The sequence below is a fragment of the Aquila chrysaetos genome, chromosome 1 (genome assembly GCF_900496995.4).
Source record: "Aquila chrysaetos chrysaetos chromosome 1, bAquChr1.4, whole genome shotgun sequence".
In the NCBI taxonomy this organism is placed as follows: domain Eukaryota; kingdom Metazoa; phylum Chordata; class Aves; order Accipitriformes; family Accipitridae; genus Aquila; species Aquila chrysaetos.
Window position 1 is genome coordinate 65,766,704 of NC_044004.1, and position 20,106 is coordinate 65,786,809.

Genomic DNA, 20,106 nt, shown 5'->3' on the forward strand with positions numbered 1-20,106 from the left:
CACTGCTGGGGGTAGCTCCTGGGCAGTGCGGGCCGAGTTGCTCAGCCTTGCTTTTTTAAAGTAATGCCTTTAATTTACTTGCCACAGGACCCTGTGGGTGGTGGGAGGGGGGTGGCAAGGCCCCTGGGCCTGTGGGGTTACACCTCGCCAGTGTCATCCACACACAAAGGCCCTGACCTGGGGCTGCTGGGCCTAACCAGTGGGGCTGTGCCCTGAGGCTCACCTCAGCCCACCAGAGATCATCACTTGGTCTCCTGCTCCAGGCTTTCTCCTGGCGAACCGGAGGGCTGGCTCCTGGCCGTGCCGCAGCTTCCTTCATCTCGGGGAGACCCACGGTCGGTGCTGAGGCTGTGCAGCCGGTATAGGCCTTCAGCCCTGCACTGGGGCATCGGACGTGGCGAGGGGCATGGCACAGCAGGGGCTTGGCCTCTCACGCAGCCTTTCTTTCTGCTTGCAGCCCAGCTACCCTCTCCCCAGCCCTGCTGGCGCATCAGTGGCGGGGGGGGGGGAACCAGGGGAAAGAGCTTTCCTGGCGGGGGCAATGGGAGAGGTGGGTGCAGAGCTGCTTTCTAGGCCGGTGCTGGGAGCCCCCAGGCAGGAATCAGCATGCCCGAAGGTGCCTGATCCTCCCCTGCCCATCGGGAGACCCTGCTGCTCCTCAGGGGTGGCAGTGCCCAAGGAGAGGCCATTGGCTGCCTGCTGCCAGCCCTGGGAGGCCCTGGGACGCACAGAAAGGCACAGAGAGGTCCCTGGGGGCCATGAGAAAGGCACAGCAATCCCGCAGTGTGAAAAGGAAATGGTGTATTTCTATGTCGGCAAAGTCAGGTCCCCACAAATTCAGGGCTTTTCAGGAAAAAAGTAGCCCGCAGAGGATTAACAGGCTGACCCAACCTCATGTAGCGAGCGCCGTTAAGCCTGCCTGGGCTCTGGAAGCGTCACTGCCCCTGCCTGCATGGAGTCCCCTTGGAGCCCGCGCAGGGTGTGGGTGCCCAACAGCCAGCCGTTACGGGCTTCCGTCCCTCCTCCTGCACAGCCCGCTCTCGGGCCCCCTGTTGCATGCATTATACCCACCCAGGTGTCTGGAGAGAAGTTTTCGGAGGTGTCCCCATCTCACCTCAGCTCCACCCTGCCTTTCTAGCCAGGAGGTGTCAAACAAAAGGCTCTGGAGCCCAAGCAGAGCTTTGGCAGAGTCAAGCCACCCAGCTGAAAAGCCGCCCCCTGTAGCTTCCCTCTCCCCAGGCACGGTTCCTGCCTGGGATTTCATTGTCCCCGTGGCACAGGGTGGTGGCTGCACAGCTCTGGGTACCCCTGACAGCGCTGCGCTGGGCACCCCGCAGCGCCCTGGCTGTGCGAGCCCCCGGATGCTCCCCCCCCTGCAGCTCTGCTCCCCTGGGTGCCCAGCGCTGCTCCTCCTCCCCCCTCTCCCCCCGTGGAAAAATCCCCTCCTCAGCAGAGATGTGCAGCCACAGCAGGGCACACTGCCAGAGACCAGGAGGTGCAAGGGCCACGAAGAGCAGGGCTACAGCCAAGCTGGTACAGCAAAGCCTTGCGAGAGGGCTGCCCTTGGAGCAGGACTGAAGCTCCAGCCCTGCTTCCTGCAGTGGCCTTTCCCTGCCCCACCAAAGCTCGCCCACTGCCGAGTGCAGATTTCACAGCCACCAAGGAAAGACCCACATCGTCAGACCCAGTGGTTTGCAGATGGGGGCTTTACTGAACAGACGGAAGCACTGGTGTTAACAGCCTGGCTGGCCGGCACTGGCGCTCGTCATGCTGGAGGAGGCTCTCGCTGGACATCTCTCTCGGGAGCCTCTGTGCCCGAGAGGCTCTCCTGGCACTCGCCGACGTCCACCAGATCTGCTCCGCAGGGCTGAGGAGTTGAATACAAAGCTCTGCAGTCTTGGATGCACAGGGAGGTGCAGAGCACCACTGCAAGTCTAGTCAGGACACGTGTGGTGGGATCTGCTTCTGTCTGGAGAGAGCGGGCCCATGGTCCGTGCAATGCAACCCCAGCCTGCTGCTCTCCACGCCGCGAGGGCTGTCAGGAAAAGACCCTCTCTGCCCGGGGGCTGTGGGAACTCAAAGGAAGGAAGGGCACTGCCGGGCAGGGGCAAACGCCGGGCATGTTTGGAGATCCTTACCTGAGGCAGTCCTCCTCACCACCACAGCAGTGGGCTTTTCCCTCTACCTTCTCGAGGAGGCGGGTCGCTGCTCCTCGCAAAGCCCACTGGGTCGTGGGGAAAGGCTGCTACCGCAGCAAGGACAGAAGTCTCACATCTCGACCAAGACCCTCCCGCCTCTCCCCTCTCCCAGTCGCCCTCGCCGCCATGGTCCCATTCAACCCCACAGCCCCCTCAGTGCCGGCTGTGCTTGGGGCTGCAGAGAGGCACCTGGCATCAGGGACTGACCCGTGCCATTCCCACGGTATGACAAAGGAGAGGATGCTGTCCGTGTCCAGCCCCGTGGCTCTGGGATTTGCTTCCCCCACCCACAGCTGGGTCACCAGCCCCCAGCTGGCCCAGGTCTGGCCTGAAGCTGGCCTACACTCACCTTTTCAGAGGTGAGGACTCCAAAAGGCAAAGACTCGGCTTGTCCTCTGGGCTCTCCTCATCCTCCGCGGATGGCCCTTTTCTGCCCTCTCCCCACCACTCTGGAGTGCCACGAACGCAGGAGCCCTGCACACAGAGAGAGAGAGAGAGGGGGGTGAGCACAGGAGGTGTCACTGGGCAGCAGGGAACTGGTACAGCCCCACACAGGACAGTCAGCCCCCACGCTCCTAGGGCTTAGGGACCTTCCCACCTTGGCTCCCCGCAGGACAGGAATACTCTTTTCCTCATTGTTTTTCACTGCCTGCAGCACCTGGGCCTCCCATTGCTCTCGCTTGTCTTTCCAAGCCTTCGGGGGTGCCACTTTTGCCCTTGCCTTCTGCTGGCACTTCTTGCGCAAGGAGTCCCAGAGCTTGCGTCCTTCCTCCTCCGTGCACGCACGGGGCTGCGCCTGCAGGGCCACGGCAATGCAGCAGCAGGCAGTGTTAGTCTCCCCGGCGGAGGGCTGGGGGGATTTTAGCTCTCTCCCTCCCTCCTGCCCCTTCTTCTCAGCCTCTCTGTCAGCCCTGGTTTGCTCACAGTCCTCACAGGCCCGACTGCAGAGCCTTTCTGCAATGACACCCCCCCCCCCCCCCGAGCCAAGTGACCATGGGGCTGAAAGCAACCCAGCTGCTTGCTATCCCAGACAAGCCTGGCAGTGCTGTCGCCAATGCAAACACCACCAGATCAACTCTTCGGGTGTTGCTGGAGATGACAGAAGTGAAGGCTGTCTTCTAAATGGACAGAACAACCTGCTGCCTCTCGAGAAAACCTCGGGAGAAGTGCTTCAGCCTTCAGCTAAGCACACGATATGGGGTCTTGCAAGACACGACATCCGTATCACTATGCTTTTCTACAGCTGGATACGACACAGTCCCTCCTGGAGCCCACGCCACGTACCGGTCCTGCCCTCCTCTTCCCTGCCCTAGCAGGGGGTGCAGGTTGGGGTCCAGCTTCGCGCAGTTGTGGGCTGCTGCATGCCTCTTGCCCCAACCGACGCCACTGCAGCACTGCCAGCTCGCTGCAGGCACACAGTGGGAGGAGGTGGCGTGAGCACAGGGAGACTGCTCTCCAGCCGGGGCTCCCAAGCTGGGTGCCCGCCGCAGAGGCCAGTGCCAGGAAAAGCGCCTGGCTCCCCCGGTGCTGCGGGGAGCGGGAGGAAGGGCAGCGCGGGAGAGGAGACACTGCCCGTGTCTGGAGAGATTTACCACTTGAGCTTGTCCTGCAGATCCGCCTGGTCATCCCTCTGCCCCCTGCGCTTGCGGGTGACCTGCCCCAGGATGCACGTCACCACCTGCCGCAGGGCCTGGCGTGTCCGTGGGGAAAGGCTCCTGCAACAGCAAGGACAAAGTCTCTCTGACCCTTCAGCTGCGACTCTCCTGCCTCTTCCTGCGCCCAGCCCCACACCTACGTGGCCCCATTCGGCCCCACAACCCCTTCAAGGCAGGAGGAGTTTCAAGCACCTGCTTTGGCCCCTGCCATCGGGCTCTAACCCATGGCTGGAGAAATCCCCGGGCGCTCTGTGAGGCCCCATGGCTCAGGGCTTGGCTTCCTTGACCCACCACCACCACCAGTGGCTCACCACCACCCCAGTGCTCCAGGCCTCGGCTGGAGCTGGCGCACACTTACCGCTTAGGGGGGACAGCGTCGTCCTCGCAGACTGTGGGTGCCTCTTCTCCGGCCTCTTCCCACTCCTCCGTCATCGTCTCCAGGAGGTCGGGGCTGGAGTCCCCCGTCTCCGTGCTAGTCGAGGGGCTGACTGATGCTTGCTCAGAGGAACTGGATTCCTGCACAGGAAGAGACTCTCGTACAGCAGCCCCACACCCGGAGGGTGCTGCTTCCCAGAACGCAGACCCCCAGGCCACTTCTGGCAGGGACCGCAGCGGGATGGGGAAAACCAGGAGAAGGACCTCAGCATACCCTTGGGGTGATGCCTGAGTGTCACCAGGGTTTCACTACAACTCCCTGTCACCCCTCTTGCTCAGGAAAGGCAGCAGTCACCCGCCCAGCTCTGCTGCAGCAATGCTGCTGGGATGGCTGGGGTGCTAGAGGTATCTTGCAATCTCAGCCCCCCAGAAGAGAAAGTGCTCTTTTTCTACAGTAATTCAAAGTACCTGGCTCCTCTGTGTCTCCTTTTCTCTCTCAGCTTTCGCTTTCAGCGTCTCCTTTTCTCTCTTAGCCTTCTCTTTGGTCACTGGCGGGGTTTGCAGTTTCCTTTTTTTCTCCTCTGCCAGTTCTGTTTTCTCTTCTTCCTCTTCATCCAAGTATTTCTGGATGTGTTCTGGAAGCTTCTCCTTCCTCTTCAAGTGTTTATTCTGGAGGGGCACGAAAATGCAACAGAAGGCAGCATTAGTCTGCCCTGCAGAGGGCTGGGCTGGTTTCATTCCTACCCTCCCTTCTGCCCCTTCTCTTCTGCCTTTCTGCCCACACTGGTTTGCTCCCAGGTTCCTGCAGGCTCCACCAAAGAGCCCGTCTGTAATGACCAGGAAGATAAGCGACCACCAGGCTAAAAACCACCTGGCAGATGGCTGTCCCAGACAAGCCTTGCAGTCACGTTGCCGACAGAAACATTCACAAGTAAGGTCTTTGCGTGTGTTTCATGAGGCTAATGGAAGTGAAGAACATATTCTCAAATGGCAGAGTCACCCGCCTCTCTTCAAGCAAACACCAAAGCAACTAGTCAGTGGTCCTGTGCACACACAGTGAAGAATCTTGTGAGAATCGGCGTGCGTGGAGCGACGCCTCTCTACAGTCCGGTACGACACGCTCGCTGCAGCAGCCCGTGTCAGGTACCTTTTCTCTCCTCTCAATAGCTCTGGCAATGAAGTCTACTGTTCGGGGTTCGACCAGAGGAATTAGTTTCTGTTTCTCTTTCTCCTCCTTTTCCTTCAAGGAGCTCCCCTGGATGGCCAGTAGCTGCCTGCAAAGACACAACAGGGCGTGTTGGCAGGAGTGCAGGAGGAGCTGGTTCTGCATCCTGCGCTTCCAAGTGGTGCACATGCTTCTGCAGCAGAATGCGCTCTGCTTGCTTCCTTGTGAACAAGTCCACAGAGACAGAGAAGACCCCAAGCTGTCAGATTCAGATGTGCCCAACAGCCCCACTAAACCTCAGGATGCCCAGGTCTAGGCCCTCTCTTGCTGGAGCAACGAGAGGAACAGAGTCCTAAGCCCGGAGGTACCGCTACAGCCTTCGGGTCACTGCACCGAAGTCTGCTCAGTGGTCCGAAATAAAAGAGTGCGCACGGGCTGTACGAGGAGGTTGGGCACTGGGGACGCGGTGTCAAAAGGAGGAGGAGGACACGACCCCATGAGAAAAGCAATCCTGCCACTGAGCTCTCCTTGGCCCTTCTCGTTTGCGGGCCATGAGACATAGAAGAGGCTTCTGGTTAATCGGAGGAACCCTCTGCAGTACCTAAGTGCGGAACACCGTTCTCAGCAAACAGAAAGGTCGCGGTCATTTCAATCTGAAGGGAAAGCCAAACAGACCTTCCGCTCCTGGAAGGAGCACCTGCAGTTAGTTACTCAACGGATACGCACACCAGGAGCAAAGAAAGAAATGATGCTGCTGGCAGAGTCTCCCAAGAAGCTAAAAGACGCTTGCCATGCGCCAAGGAACCATTAGTTAGTGGGACGTGGGATAACTGCACTTTGAGTTTGTCTAGCCCCTGTGTCCAGGAGAAACATCCCGCTCCCACACAGACGAGAGAGCGCGGGGTCACCCTCACCATTTATGCAAGTGTCTCACCTGGCACGAGGCTCACTCCCCTCAGCTTTCTGACCCTGCTCTGACTTTACAGTCGCTGCAGGTAACCGCTTTGGAGAAAGCCTTGCTCGACGAAGGAGGCGCTGCTCGGCAAGATCCTCTAGAAACAGGAAATGAGACGACTCTTCAGAACAGCACCTTGGTGTTGTTCTGGGAACTGGGTGCCTATTATGTCCCAGTTCCAAGAAGAGTGATGTGCAGGTCTGCTCAGGCCTGTGGTAACACTGGTGAAGGTGGTCCTTTTCACCCCTTTGGATGAAAGCCATGTCTCCTGGGAGGTCTTAGGCCTTTTCTGACACTGGGTTTTTTTGCCCAGCTCCTCATGCCTGCAGTGCACCATTATTCCCTGGGGAAAACTGTTTCGACAGCTTTCTCTCATCCATGTGCTGTAATGGGGGGGGCTCCCTGCGAGATGCTGGTGGTCTCCAAGAGCCATTCTGGGGAAGGGAATCATTTAGCACGAGAGGAGCCAGCTCTTGGATTTCTGCACTGGTCCCATGCACACAGATTTGCTGCTGGGGCAGGTTCACACCAAAGGCATTGCTTCTGAGACATCTGAGAATATGATGGAAAGAAGCAGGGTTAGAGCCTGGCACTGTTTGCAGCACAGGCTGGGGAGCGGAGGCCGCTGGGAAGGTGTCCTTCGGCAGTCCCAGTGGCCATTTGTGGTGCAGGGCTGTCCTGAGACCTTGTTCCACAACGGGTCGCTGGAGCTTTACCATAATGGCTACAGAGAGTCACAGGAGGTGCCTCTGCCTCTTCCAGGCATCCTGGGGGAACCTCAGCTCTAATCCCCTCCAGGAGCGGAGGAAGGAAAACCGCCGGCCCCCTGCCAGCAAGCCGCTGGTCCCTTACCTTTCTTTCCACTGCCATCACCTTTTCCCCAGCCCTTCTCTGGGGCGGCCTTCACATGTCCTGTCAGGTCTGCTTTCACTGTTGGCATTTTAGGCACGGTCTCAAGCTTGTACCTGGAAAGAGGAAGTAGGCACCAGGCTGAAAAAAGGACACCGCTTTGTTTCCCAAGGCAGCCCATCCCGGAGGACCACAGCAGGAACTCCCGTTGCTGCTTCTGGGGAAAATGATTCCGCTCTTTACTCATAGTGCACACGGAGGGCAGACTAATCTCTAGTGCTCTGATTATGCAATACCATTCTGAATCCTGATCTAGTCCTCCAAGTCTCTTGTAGAGCCTTGCAGATGAATGCCTTTGCAGCTATAAGGAGTCACCTCCCTCCCCTCAGTCGTCGATGGCACCGCACAGCAATGTTGGCACGAGACAGAGCTCTGCAGAACCCCACCAGCTGCAAGGTCCTGTTTGGACAAGAACCCACCCCTCCACCACTTGGCCCCAGGCAGAAGGCAGTCTCACACACAGGAAAGAAAAAGAGCGCGAGAAACCTGATGGAAAATGTTGCCTAAATGCCTCTCTAGGTCCACAGTAGGACAGGCACATAAAGCATTGTCGCTGTCCCATGTTCCTCCAAATGAAGTCAAACTGAACAAGAGCAAGCAGGGAGTTCCCTGCCAACAGGCCTCTCAAACACTCAGTCCTCAGTGCCATCACGAGTGTAGTTCTCGGCGCCTGGCAAGGCAGCCCTCCCAGGCATGAGCTGAGAAGCTGCTCGCTTGCTCAGCCAAGGGCTGCAGCAGCAAACATACCCTGGTAGGACGATAACACGCCCAGAAGAGGTCTGGGAAGCAGCAGTGTCATGGCGTGAGATGACCGAGTCCCTCATCTCTGGCATCTGCAACAAGGATGGAGACAGGTGATGGGACACGGGGACACTGGGAAGGGCTGGCTGCTCAGTCCACCTCAGACCAACGCAAGCAAAAAGCCAGAGCAGCCAAAGGGCTCTGGCCTCAGCACGCCTTGCTCTGCCTGTGCCTCTGCTCCCTACCCCGAGAGTGAGGCCAGGAGCGCTGCCCACCATCAACGCTGGCCTTTTGTCACAAAGTGAGGCCCCTCCGGCGGTACCTCTCGCAAAGCCGGACCATTGCACGCAAGGGAAGCGCTCTACAGAGCGCCTGCGGTACTGTAGACCGCAAGGAGCCCAAGCGGCTGAACAAAAGGCATGGCAGGCCAGGAGAAAGCAGCCCCCCAGAATGCATTTCAGAAGAACCAGGAGTGGCACTGGGAAAACAAAAGTCCTACCTCGAGAACAGCTTGCAACATCTGGTCAGTCCCATTCAGCCTTTTCAGAAAGTCTGTGTAAAATCTCATTTTTACGTCTCTTCCCTGGATGATCAGCATGCCCACGTCCCTCCAAACGAGGGCAACGTTATCCCTGTTCTCGAGGCAGACACGGAAAAGACGCATGGTCCTTTCCACGCAGAGCTGCACCGTGCCCTCAGAGACAGCGTTGTCTGAGGCTATCTGAGCGTATGGCAGTTGCTCAAAATGTTGATGGCCTGAAAAACAAGAGAAGAGAAACACGTGAACTTGCAGAGCTGCTGAGCAGGCTACAGTCAAAAGTCTGCAGCTGCCAGGCTCTCATGCAATACGTTGCTACTGAGTTGCCTAGCTGGTACAGCGCCTCTCAGGAGAAGCTCCCGTCATCCCTTCCTGCTAGAGGTGGAAAGTGAGGTGTGGAGCCAACAGCTGTGGTTTCTCTGATACAGAAAGGGAAGGAAAGAGTCTTAGGCGCTTGGCAGGCAGAAGAGCCATGACTGCAGGACAAGGTGGGGAGAAAGGCGCCAGGTCCCACGGCAAGCTGGAGGGTGCCAGCCCACTGGAGCTGTGCCCACACTCTGTGCTCTCTTTGTTGTTAGACAGAAATGCACCCCAAACACAGTCCCAAGCTCTTGGTGCCCCCCCGGGTCCTGCGACAGCTGCTGCAATGGCAGCAGCGACTCGGAAGCGCAGGCATTGCGGTCACTGGGTTTTGGAACGAACCGTCTCTCCCCCGCCGCGTTTCCCCCTTGCAAAGAGGCTGTGAGAGCCGGGAAGAGCCTGTATTAGGTCCAGCGCAGCAGAAAGAGGGAGCGAGAGTTGAAATACCGTGTAACAAGAAGACACGGCACCAATAAAACTGGAAGGAAACATGTTGCTGAGGCAGGTCAGAGAGAGTGTGCTGTTATGCTGTATTGTCCTCTGGTGATTATTCAAAACGAGTAGGTAGGCAGGGTCCTTTTCACAGCAGGCTGGTTTTGTCCAGCCGAAGCTGTTCTCAGGACTGCGGTGGGAGTTTGGTACTCCGCTCAGTCACCTCTGGACAACAGAGCACACCTCCCCACTCTGCTCAAAAAGGCAAGCGCCGCTTTCAGTCCCTCTGCTTACCAGGAACGTCTATGCAACCATATCGGAGGTCATGATCCCGCGCAATAGCGTTCGCAAGATGAAACACGGGTCTCTCCACAACCACCAGATCCTTCTCCTTGCTGACTACTCGCTCTCTGACAACCACAAAAGTCCCAAGTCCAGGAATGCGGACAGCCTGAAACAGATGAGGTGGTGGATCAGAAGTCTTGGAGGGACAGATGGATGACTTGTCAGAGAATGGTGACGGCGCTGAGTGCCCTGCCCATGCCTGAGGTACAAAGGAGCAAGAGGGGCTCTTTGGAAACCTTGGGAGAAGACAAACAGGGCCCACGCTTTTCCCTCTCACTCCCCTTCATTCATGAAGAGCCAGGTAGTTCAGGAAAAGCTGACAAACATCCTTTGGCTCAATAAGATAAAAGATGGGTGGGTGGGTGGTGGGGGGGAGGGTGGTTCCCACACTTGGAATAAACCCTGAAGTGTCCCAGGCTGCCAAGTTTTGTCATGCAACTCTGACCATGGGGACTCCAGAAGCACCAACCCTTTTTATGACACCAGGCCTGGACCTTATGGTACATCTGAATGGACAGAGGAGGTGGTCCGTTGCACATCTGTGCATCGCAGGGTCGTGCTGGGGCATTGTTCCGTCTTTCAAAGGAGGGGCAAACCAATTGCACTCCATGGCAAAGGTCTGTCGGGACTTCGTCAGCCTTCGTCAGGATGTGAGGGGAGGAGAAGGAGGTAAGTCCCACCTGGTGGAGAGCCAGCCGTTGGCTGAGGTAGCATGATGTGCTGGCCCAAATCTTGACGAACTCTGGAAAAACAAGGGAAAGACATGTCATGCTCTGAGGCAGCGACCGCAAAACCATTCAGCCCGCTCCTGTCCAAGGACCAATGTATTTCTAACACAAGCGTTTCAGATGGTCTCTCTAGAGCCCGGCAAGAACCAAAGGACCCCTCAGCTGGCCTCCAGGCGGGCTCCTTTCCTTTCAGGTGCAGCTCTCCAGGGTGTGACTCGCTCCCATGGGAAACCGGCAGTGGATTGCCACGCCAGCGAGGGCACGGTGCTGGGTTCCGCGGAAGTCTCAGAGGGTCAGGGCAGGCCCCGGTGTCTCCCCAGCCAGTTTCCCTGCGTTGCGTCTCCAAACACACCGACTCTGCACAGCCCACGAGCACCTTCAGCTCTTCCACTCAGACATGAGCTCAGGGTGGGCAATGCCCACCACCAGGCAAGGAGCAGCCCTTTGGGGCCAGGGGCTTCTGCCTGGGGTGCCCCAGGAAAGCAGGAACCACGTCAGGAAGAGAACCAGGAGCCCTGGCTGTCGAATCAGCCCCTCGGCCCTCAGGGATGGTCAAGCAGGTCCCTCCTTGCAGTCACCAGTCCTGAGCAGCCACCCCCACAGCCCTCAGGGTTTCCATGCCTGTTTTCAGAGACGTCCTTGACCTGGCAGCACTCATGAAATGGGTCTGAGGGCCTTACCAGTGTTCTTGAGCTTCTCAGTTGTTGGAGACAAGTGAGGCCGCAAGAAGAGGTCTTTTGCCATCTTAGTTCCACCCTTGCTCCAGGTCAAGAACTGCAGCAGGTGGCTGGCCGATGGCTTTCTTGCTTCCTGCAAAAAGCCTACTCCTCCTCTGCTCTCCTCCTCCGCCGCCCTTCACCACCCCCAGTGCTGTTGTGCTGCCTCTCTCCGCCTTCTCCTCCTCACTGCAGAGCAGCTCTTCTAGAGCAGAGCGCTGGCAAGAACAGCCCCCAGCGCCTGGCGTCCCCTCGGCCTTGCCGGGGTGTGTGGGGTGGATGCTGGTCCCGATGGGGAAAGAGGGGCTGTCCCACTGTGACCCCAGACTGTGTCACAGAGGGGCTGCACGCACCCCCCCCCCCCCCCACCTGCCCAGGCCCTGCCAGGGGGGCTCTGCAGTGGGAAGGGTCTTCAGGGGGCTGCCCCCCCTCACTGTCTCCAGACCAGGAGGGGCTTCCCCAGGCTGGGGCTCAACCCTGCCATGTCCCCACGTGGGGACACCAGGCTCTAAGTGCTTATGGGCTTCCTTCTACCCTTCCCTGCTTCTTCCTGCCTCTCCTACCCAACATGTCTGCAGCGGGGAGCGGCGGGCTCCCCTGACTGGCGGAGCTTTGGCAGGCGGTGGCTGCTCACACCTGCTTTGGAGCTGGCTGGAACCGTCTCCGACTGGCCCCAGCAGCACCTGACCCGCTCCCACGCGGGTCCCGCTGCAGCTCCCGCTGCTCACCCCTTGCCATCCGCGCCCAGCACAGAGCACCCTTGCCACCGCAAACCGCGTGTTTTAAGGACCCTTGGGACATACATCCATCGCAGACGCTGCCTTTAGCATCCTCACAGTGGAAATGAACTGCACCCCTCCGCCCTCAGAGCAGACCACAGGGGTTACTCCTAACAGTGGGGCACGTATATTGGCTGAAATCGTCCCCTGCAAACCCAGCTGCCGGGCTCGGTGTCATCACAGACCTAAGGCTCATCAGCCCCCTTGACGCTTTTTGCAGCGTTGGCCCTACTATTGCACTGCCAGCGTCATCCGTGATGCTGATCTCACCTCTGTTTCCCAGCATATTTGCCTCCAAATACAACAAGCGTAGGTCACTCCTTGACCGGCTGGGCATCCCACCACCTCGTGAGGCATTACCAGAAGGGTGTTACCTGCGTGTTACAGCACCCAGGAATGGCCAAGAGCTGTGACGAACCTAGGTGCTAAGGGAGAACCTGTCTGTGCCCAATTTACTTAAAAAAGAATGATAAGACTTTTTTTTTTAGATCCATTCCAAATCTCCTGGTGAGACTGCACCATTGCCAAGAATGTAGTCAACAATATACTGCACAGAGAAGGAGAGTAACGACATGTTTACGCGTGAGGCAAGCGCAGACAACCAGCGTCCTTGGGCCTGTGAATGGGCTGCAAAGGGAAGGTGATGGCCAGCAACAGCTTTCATTCCTGGCACCTTCCATGCCGGCGAAGTAGCTGGACTTTTTCAATTTTGGAAATAGGCTGTGCAGAGAAAGAGAGTGACGAGATGTTTAGATCGCTAGGCAAGCACAGAGCCCCAGTGCCCTTGGGCCTGTGAACGGGCTGGAAAAGGAAGGTGATGGCCAGCAACAACTTTCAGTCCTGGCACCTTCCATGCCGGCGAAGTAGCTGGACGCTTTTAATTTTGGAAGTAGGCTGTGCAGAGAATGAGAGTAACGAAATATTTAAGCGATGAGGAAAGATCTGATCCCCAGTGCTATTGGGCCTGTGGATGGGCTGCCAAGGGAAGGTTGTCCCCACGAACAGCTTTCAGTCCTGGCACCTTCCTTGTGGGAGAACTAGCCGGCCTTTTTTAATTTGGAAACAGGCTCTACAATGAATAACAGAGAATGACTACATTTTTTAGGTGCGACGCAAACAGGGAGCCAGGCTGTTGTTGGGCCAAAGAGCACGGGGGACCTCAGCACCTAAACGTCTCGTTACTCTTATTCTCTGCACAGCCTATTTCCAAAACTGAAAATGCCCAGCTAGTTCTCTGTCACGGTTTAATCGCAGCCAGCAACTAAGCACCACGCGGCCGCTCACTCACTTCCCCCCTGCTAGTGGGATGGGGGAGAGAATCGGAAAGAAACTGTAATTCGTGGGTTGAGATACGAACATTTTAGTAGAACAGAAAGGAAGAATCTAATAATGAAAATAAGAACAATAATAAAATTACAATAATAATACTAATAGGATTGGAATATACAAAGCAAGTGATGCACAGTGCCATTGCTCACCACCCGTCGACCAGCGCCCAGAGAGTTCCTGAGCAGCGATCCCTCCCAGCCCAACTCCCCCCAGTTTATATACTAGGCATGACGTGACATGGTATGGAATACCCCTTTGGCCAGTTTGGGTCAGGTGTTCTGGCTGTGTCCCTCCCACCTTCTTGTGCCCCTCCAGCCTTTCTTGCTGGCTGAGCATGAGAAGCTGAAAAATCCTTGACTTAGTATGAACACTACTTAACAACAACTGAAAGCATCAGTGTGTTACCAACATCCTTCTCATACTGAACCCAAAACATAACACTATACCAGCTACTAGACAGAAAATTAACTCTATCCCAGCCAAAACCAGGACAGATATTCAGTCTTCAGTTTCAAGGTCCAAGGCAAAAGCCTTGATGTCAGTTGAGAACAGATAAAAGTCGTTACGCCTCTCGGTCTGCCTCAGCAGAAGGAAGCCTCTTCTCTTGGGTGCTGGCCGTCTCAGCCTCTTCCTCCACATCTGATAGGGAGTTTGGATGGATTGCTACATCGGAACCTCTTCCAGTTACTTCCAGCTCCTCTCTTTAAAAGAAAACGATTGAAAACTTGATAAACTTCTATCCTGGCTTTCCAGCTTGTGGGAACACATTTTTCTGAAGTCACCAGCGGTGCTGTATATTCCGTTGCGAGGCACAGCGGGGGCTTCTGCTGCGATGGGAACTCAGGATTGGCACTGGAGAAAAAGCTGCCGGGTTAAAGGTGCTGCTGTCCTTCAAAGTGACATCTCTCTCTGAGCAGGTGACAGGAGGGGCTGGACTCCAGCACAGACTGATGTCGGAAGGACAACAATCGACTCCCACAATCAGTTATTGAAACCATCGGAATAGGAATGGAAAGTCCCTACATTGAATCCATTGAAGCAAGGATGTGAAACAACAAGGTTCTGTCAATGCTATTCCCTTACTGCTGATTTATACCATAGGTGCCCAGTTTTGGAGTGGTGTCAAGAAAAGCATGTCCTTAGCTAACCTAGCATGATCTTTAATGGTAAAAATGACACCCACTTGTGCATAACGAGTATGCAATTGTAAGAGACCACCTTAATATACTGAGTTAGGTAATCACGTAGACATGTGTAGAAGCACTTCTGCTATATAAATTGTTTGTAACCAATCATGTATTTTTTTGCCCCTTTTTCCTTGATCCTGCCGTGTGTATAAGACCCTGCTTGTGTTTCAAGTGTGTGCTGGCTGTGTTAGATGCCTCGCACCCTCTTCTGCGCAGAAAAGAAATAAAAACCAAGTATCTCGACTCAGTGCGTTACTGGCCGTCTGCATACCGGGTAAAAGAACCCTTTGGGGACAACGAGACGAGGTTTGCCACGCCGCTGCCGCTGGGACAAGCGGCATGCCAGGGTGTCCCTGCCACCCTGGGGCTCACAGCTGTCATCTCTTCCTCTCCCTGCCACAGCTGTAGCTGCTGCGTGCCACCAACTCGCCCCGCGGCCCCGGGCGCTCCTGCCCCAGACGTGCTGGGTGGCAGGGGAGCGAGGAGGCGTCGGGCCAGCCCATGTGTCACGTCGGCTGCAGCCTCCTGGGCCACCCGCGGGGCCAGGTGGCCCTCCAGCTCGTGGGACTGTACTCCACAGCATGCTGGGAGCTGTACTCCCTCCCCTGGGGCATGCTGGGGGGGGGTGTAGTCCTTCACCCCCAAAGGCATGCGGGCAGCTGTAGTCCCCCTCCCAGCAGCTGGGCGGGTGTGCTGGTTTTGGCTGGGATAGAGTTCGTTTTCTTCATAGTAAATGGTATGGGGCTATGTTTTGGATTTGTGCTGAAAACGGCGTGGCTAACACAAGGATGTTCCAGTTATCGCTGAGCAGTGCTTACACGGCGTCAAGGCCTTTTCTGCTTCTCACGCTGCCCCGCCAGCGAGGAGGCTGTGGGCGCCCAAGAAGTTGGGAGGAAACACAGCCGGCACAGCTGACCAAAGGGGTATTTATTCCCTACCACATGGCGTCGTGCTCAGCAATAAAAGCTGGGGGAGGAAGGAGGAAGGCGGGAAGTTTGGAGTTACAGTGCTTGTCTTCCCAAGTAACCGTTACGTGTGATGGAGGCCTGCTTTCCTGGAGATGGCTGAACACCAGCCTGCCGGTGGGAAAGAGTGAATGGATTCCTTATTTTGCTTTGCTTGCGCGCACGGCTTTTGCTTTACCTATTAAACTGTCTTTCCCTCAAAACCCATGAGTTTTCTCCCTTTGACATTCCGATTCTCTCCCCCGTCCCCCCTGAGCCGCGAGGATGGATGGGGAGGCCTGAGGGCCCTGGCGGCAGCGGCACCGGGGGGTGGGATGCGCCAGCAACAGCTGCTGTGGCGCCACGAGAGTAGCTGGTGACCCATGGGGTGGCTGGAACGGGGGCCGCCCTTCTCGTGGCCCATCCTGGCTGTGTGGTGGAGGGGACCGCAGCCTCTGCAGCACAGCTCTGACTCCTCTCAGGGTAGGATGAGGCCAGAAATGGAGACTGAGCTGTGGAACCCTGAGCAGGACGGCTGCAGGGGCATGCAGCCGGGCTGTGGCCCCAGGCCGGCCCACACCTATCCTTCGAGAGAGGCTGACATGGCGTGGGCATTGCCACGGGCAACTGCGCGAGATTTGAACGGCCTTGAGGAGGGCCGGCGACCAGGAGCGCCTGCGAACAGGGTGGGCAAACAGGGCGTGGCGTGGCAGTTTGCGTAGGCAGGGAGTGCAGGTGGGGCGTGCAGGTAGGGCGCAGCCCCTGTCTTCCTCTTCCCAGCTCGAGAATGCTACTCAAGTGGTGGGCGTCAGCCCGGAGGGAGACCCCGGTATGGTTGCCTCTCTGGTGAAAGCCATTGTTAGGAAAAATGTGGCAACGAGGAGGTCCCATGTAAACATGCAGCTGTCCAGGTCTCTGGCTGCAGGGAGTGCCTGAGTCTATCACTGATGACAGAGGGCAGCGGGGACACCTCTTGTGTGAGGTGTGACCAGGTGGATGATCTGCTCAGCTTGGTGGCAGAGCTGAAGGAGGAAGTGGAAAGGTTGAGGAGTATCAGGGAGTGTGAGAGGGAGATAGATTGGTGGGCCCACAGCCTGCCACCCCTGAGGCAGAGGCAGCAGATGGAGGCTCCGCAAGAAGCAGAGGATCCCCTGCCCTCTTGCCAGCAGGCAGGAGGGGACCTAAGAGATGGAGGGGAATGGATACAGGTCCCTGCTCTGGGAGGCAGGCGAATCCCCTCCCGGTCTCCCTCACCTTCCCAGTTGCCCCTACGCAACAGGTATAGGGCTCTGGAACTTGAGGACAAGGCCAGTGAAGATCAGGGTGTAGATGAAGTCCTATCTAGGGAGGTGCCTAGGCCCAGTCGGGCAGCCCCATGCATTCTCACATCCTCTGAAAAAAGAAAAAGGAGGGTAATTGTCGTAGGCGACTCCCTTCTGAGGGGGACAGAGGGCCCAATATGCAGACCTGACCCATCCCACAGGGAAGTCTGCTGCCTCCCTGGGGCCCGGGTAAAAGACATTACCAGGAAACTCCCTGTTCTGGTACGGACTTCTGATTATTACCCATTGCTGGTTGTGCAGGTTGACAGTGATGAGATTGCAGAGAGAAATCCAAAGGCAATCAAAAGGGACTTCAGGGCACTGGGACAATTAGTGGAAGGATCGGGAGCACAGGTAGTGTTTTCCTCAATTCCTTCAGTGGCAGGGAAATACACTGAAAGGAACAGGAAAACACACCTGGTTAATACGTGGCTCAGAGACTGGTGCCATCAGTGGAATTTGGGGGTTTTTTGATCATGGGGAGGTTTACACAGCACCGGGCTTGCTAGCGACAGATGGTTTCCAGCTATCTCAAAGGGGTGAAAGAATCCTCGCTTGTGAGATGGCAGGGCTCATAGAGAGGGCTTTAAACTTGGTTTGAAGGGGGTAAGGGATAAAACTAGGTGCACCAGAGATGAGCCTGGGGGCAGCGTGCCGATGTTAGGGGTGGATTCGATAACCCAGCTCAAATGCATTTATGCCAATGCACGCAGCATGGGCAATAAACAGGAGGAGCTGGAAGCCATCATGCAGCAGGATAGATATGACTTAGTCGCCATCACGGAAACATGGTGGGACAAATTCCATGACTGGAGTGCTGCAATGGATGGCTACAAGCTCTTCAGAGGGGATAGGCAAGGTAGAAGAGGTGGTGGGGTGGCTATCTATGTTAGGGAATGTTTTGACTCTACAGAGCTACACGATTCTGATGACAAGGTGGAGTGCTTATGGGTGAGGATGAGAGGGAAAGCCAATAAGGCAGATATTGTGCTGGGAGTCTGTTATAGACCGCCCGACCAGGTTGAAGAGATGGATGAATCATTCTACAAGCGGCTGGCAGTAGTCTCAGAATCGTGTGCCCTTGTCCTTGTGGGGGACTTTAACTTTCCAGACATCTGCTGGAAATACAACACAGCAGTGAGTAAACAATCTAGGAGGTTCCTGGAGTGTGTGGAAGATAACTTCCAGACACAGCTGGTAGGTGAGCCAACCAGGGGAGGAGCCTTGCTAGACCTATTGTTTACGAACAGGGAAGGACTGGTGGGAGGTGTGATGGTCTGAGGCCGTCTTGGGCTTAGCGACCGTGAAATGATAGAATTTTCAATTCTTGGTGAGGCAAGGAAGGTGGTCAGCAAAACCACCACTATGGACTTCCAGAGGGCAGACTTTGGCCTCTTCAAGGCACTGGTTGAGAGAGTCCCTTGGGAGACGGTCCTGAAGGGCAAAGGGGTCCAGGAGGGATGGACATTCTTTAAGAAGGAAATCTAAATGCCTCAGGACCAGGCTATTCCCATGTGCCGCAAGTCGAACCGCCGAGGAAAACGACTGGCCTGTCTGAATGGGGAGCTTTTGCTAGGAGTCAAGAAAAAAAGGAGAGTTTATCATCTCTGGAGGAAAGGGCGGGCAACTTGGGAGGAGTACAGGGATCTTGTTAGGTCATACAGAGAGGAAATTAGAAAGGCAAAAGCTCAGCTAGAACTAAATCTGGCCACTATTGTAAGGGACAACAAAAAATGTTTTTACAAATATGTTAACAGTAAAAAGAGTCCCAAGGAGAATATCTATCCTTTAATGGATACAGAAGGGAACGTAGCCACCAGAGATGAGGAAAAGGCCGAGGTACTTAATGCCGCCTTTGCCTCAGTCTTTAATAGGGAGACCAGTTATCCTCAGGGTACTCCACCCCTTGAGCTGGAAGGTAAGGATGAAGAGCAGAACATACCCCCCTTAATCCAGGAGGAAGTAGTTAGTGACCTACTATGCCATCTGGACACTCACAAATCTATAGGACCTGATGGAATCCATCCAAGAGTACTGAGGGAACTGGCAGAGGTCCTTGCCAAGCCACTCTCTATCATCTATCGGCGATCCTGGTCAACAGGGGAGGTCCCAGAGGACTGGAGGCTTGCCAATGTGACTCCCATTTACAAGAAGGGTTGGAGGGAGGATCCGGGGAACTACGGGCCTGTCAGCCTGACCTCGGTACCGGGGAAGATTATGGAACGGTTTGTCTTGAGAGCACTCACATGGCAAGTCCAGGATAAGAAGGGGATCAGGCCCAGTCAGCATGGGTTTACAAGAGGCAGGTCCTCCTTGACCAACCTGATCTCCTTCCATGACCAGGTGACCTGCCTAGTGGATGAGGGAAAGGCTGTGGATGTTATCTACCTTCACTTCAGCAAGGCCTTTGACACTGTCTCTCCTGGTATACTCCTTGAGAAGCTGGCGTCTCATGGCTTGGATGGGCATACTCTTCACTGGGTGAAAAACTGGCTGGATGGACGAGCCCAGAGGGTTGTGGTGAATGGGGTGAAATCCAGTTGGCGGCAGGTCACAAGTGGTGTTCCTCAGGGCTCAGTGTTGGGCCCTGTTCTTGTTTAATATCTTTATCAATGATTTGGATGAGGAGATTGAGTGCACCCTCAGCAAGTTTGCAGACATCACCAAGTTGGGAGGCAGGGTCTATCTGCTCGAGGGTAGGAAGGCTCTACAGAGAGATCTGGACAGGCTGGATCGATGGGCCGAGGCCAATCGTATGAAGTTCAACAAGGCCAAGTGCAGGGTCCTGCACTTTGGTCACAGCAATCCCGTGCAGCGCTACAGGCTTGGGGAAGAGTGGCTGGAAAGTTGCCCAGCAGAGAAAGACCTGGAGGTGCTGGTAGACAGGCGGCTGAATATGAGCCACCAGTGTGCCCAGGTGGCCAAGAAGGCCAACGGCATCCTAGCCTGTACCAGAAATAGTGTGGCCAGCAGGAGCAGGGAGGTGGTTGTTCCACTGTATTCGGCACTGGTGAGGCTGCACCTCGAGTACTGTGTTCAGTTTTGGGCCCCTCACTACAAGAAAGACAGAGTTGCTGGAGCGTGTCCAGAGAAGGGCAACCAAGTTGGTGAGGGGCCTGGAGCATAAGTCTTATGAGGAGTGGCTGAGGGAACTGGGGCTGTTTAGTCTAGAGAAGAGGAAGCTGAGGGGAGACCTTATCGCTCTCCACAACTACCTGAAGGGGGGTTGTAGTGAGGTGGGTGCTGGTCTCTTCTGTCAGGTGGCTGGAGATAAGACGAGAGAAAGTGGCCTCAAGTTGAGGCAAGGGAGATTTAGGTTAGATATTAGGAAAAATTTTTTTACTGAGAGGGTTGTCAGACACTGGAATAGGCTGCCCAGGGAAGTGGTTGAGTCACTATCCCTGCAGGTATTCAAAAAGCGAGTAGAC

The 20,106-nt window shown here is 56.0% G+C and overlaps 1 protein-coding gene across 3 annotated transcripts; it reads right to left on the bottom strand.

Annotated features, from left to right (window-relative positions):
* Positions 1-1,691: 1,691 nt before the first annotated feature.
* LOC115343548 (coiled-coil domain-containing protein 81-like) lies at positions 1,692-12,446 on the bottom strand. Of its 3 annotated transcripts, none has more exons than XM_030019605.2 (15): positions 11,082-12,446; positions 10,354-10,415; positions 9,623-9,779; positions 8,498-8,754; positions 8,005-8,090; positions 7,201-7,313; positions 6,328-6,445; positions 5,376-5,502; positions 4,697-4,897; positions 4,212-4,369; positions 3,791-3,913; positions 3,483-3,603; positions 2,797-2,994; positions 2,548-2,672; positions 1,692-1,867 (listed from the first exon to the last, which is right to left on the bottom strand). In XM_030019605.2, the coding sequence occupies exons 1-15, from the start codon at positions 11,143-11,145 to the stop codon at positions 1,708-1,710; spliced, it is 2,070 nt and encodes a 689-aa protein (XP_029875465.1). In that variant the 5' UTR covers positions 11,146-12,446; the 3' UTR covers positions 1,692-1,707. The 3 variants fall into 3 exon arrangements, with proteins under 3 accessions (XP_029875465.1, XP_029875455.1, XP_040979950.1); XM_030019595.2 differs by having other exon boundaries at positions 10,168-10,415; XM_041124016.1 differs by having other exon boundaries at positions 10,143-12,446.
* Positions 12,447-20,106: the final 7,660 nt, after the last annotated feature.

Bases quoted from the DNA above. Each gene is read 5' to 3' on its own strand.
- LOC115343548 (XM_030019595.2), bottom strand. From the start codon at position 11,145: ATGGCAAAAGACCTCTTCTTGCGGCCTCACTTGTCTCCAACAACTGAG. The intron at 8,755-9,622 runs GTAAGCAGAGGG...CTTGTTTTTCAG, and splicing joins TGGTTGCATAGACGTTCCTG to GCCATCAACATTTTGAGCAA. The intron at 4,370-4,696 runs GTACTTTGAATT...CTTCCTGTGCAG, and splicing joins AGGAGACACAGAGGAGCCAG to GAATCCAGTTCCTCTGAGCA.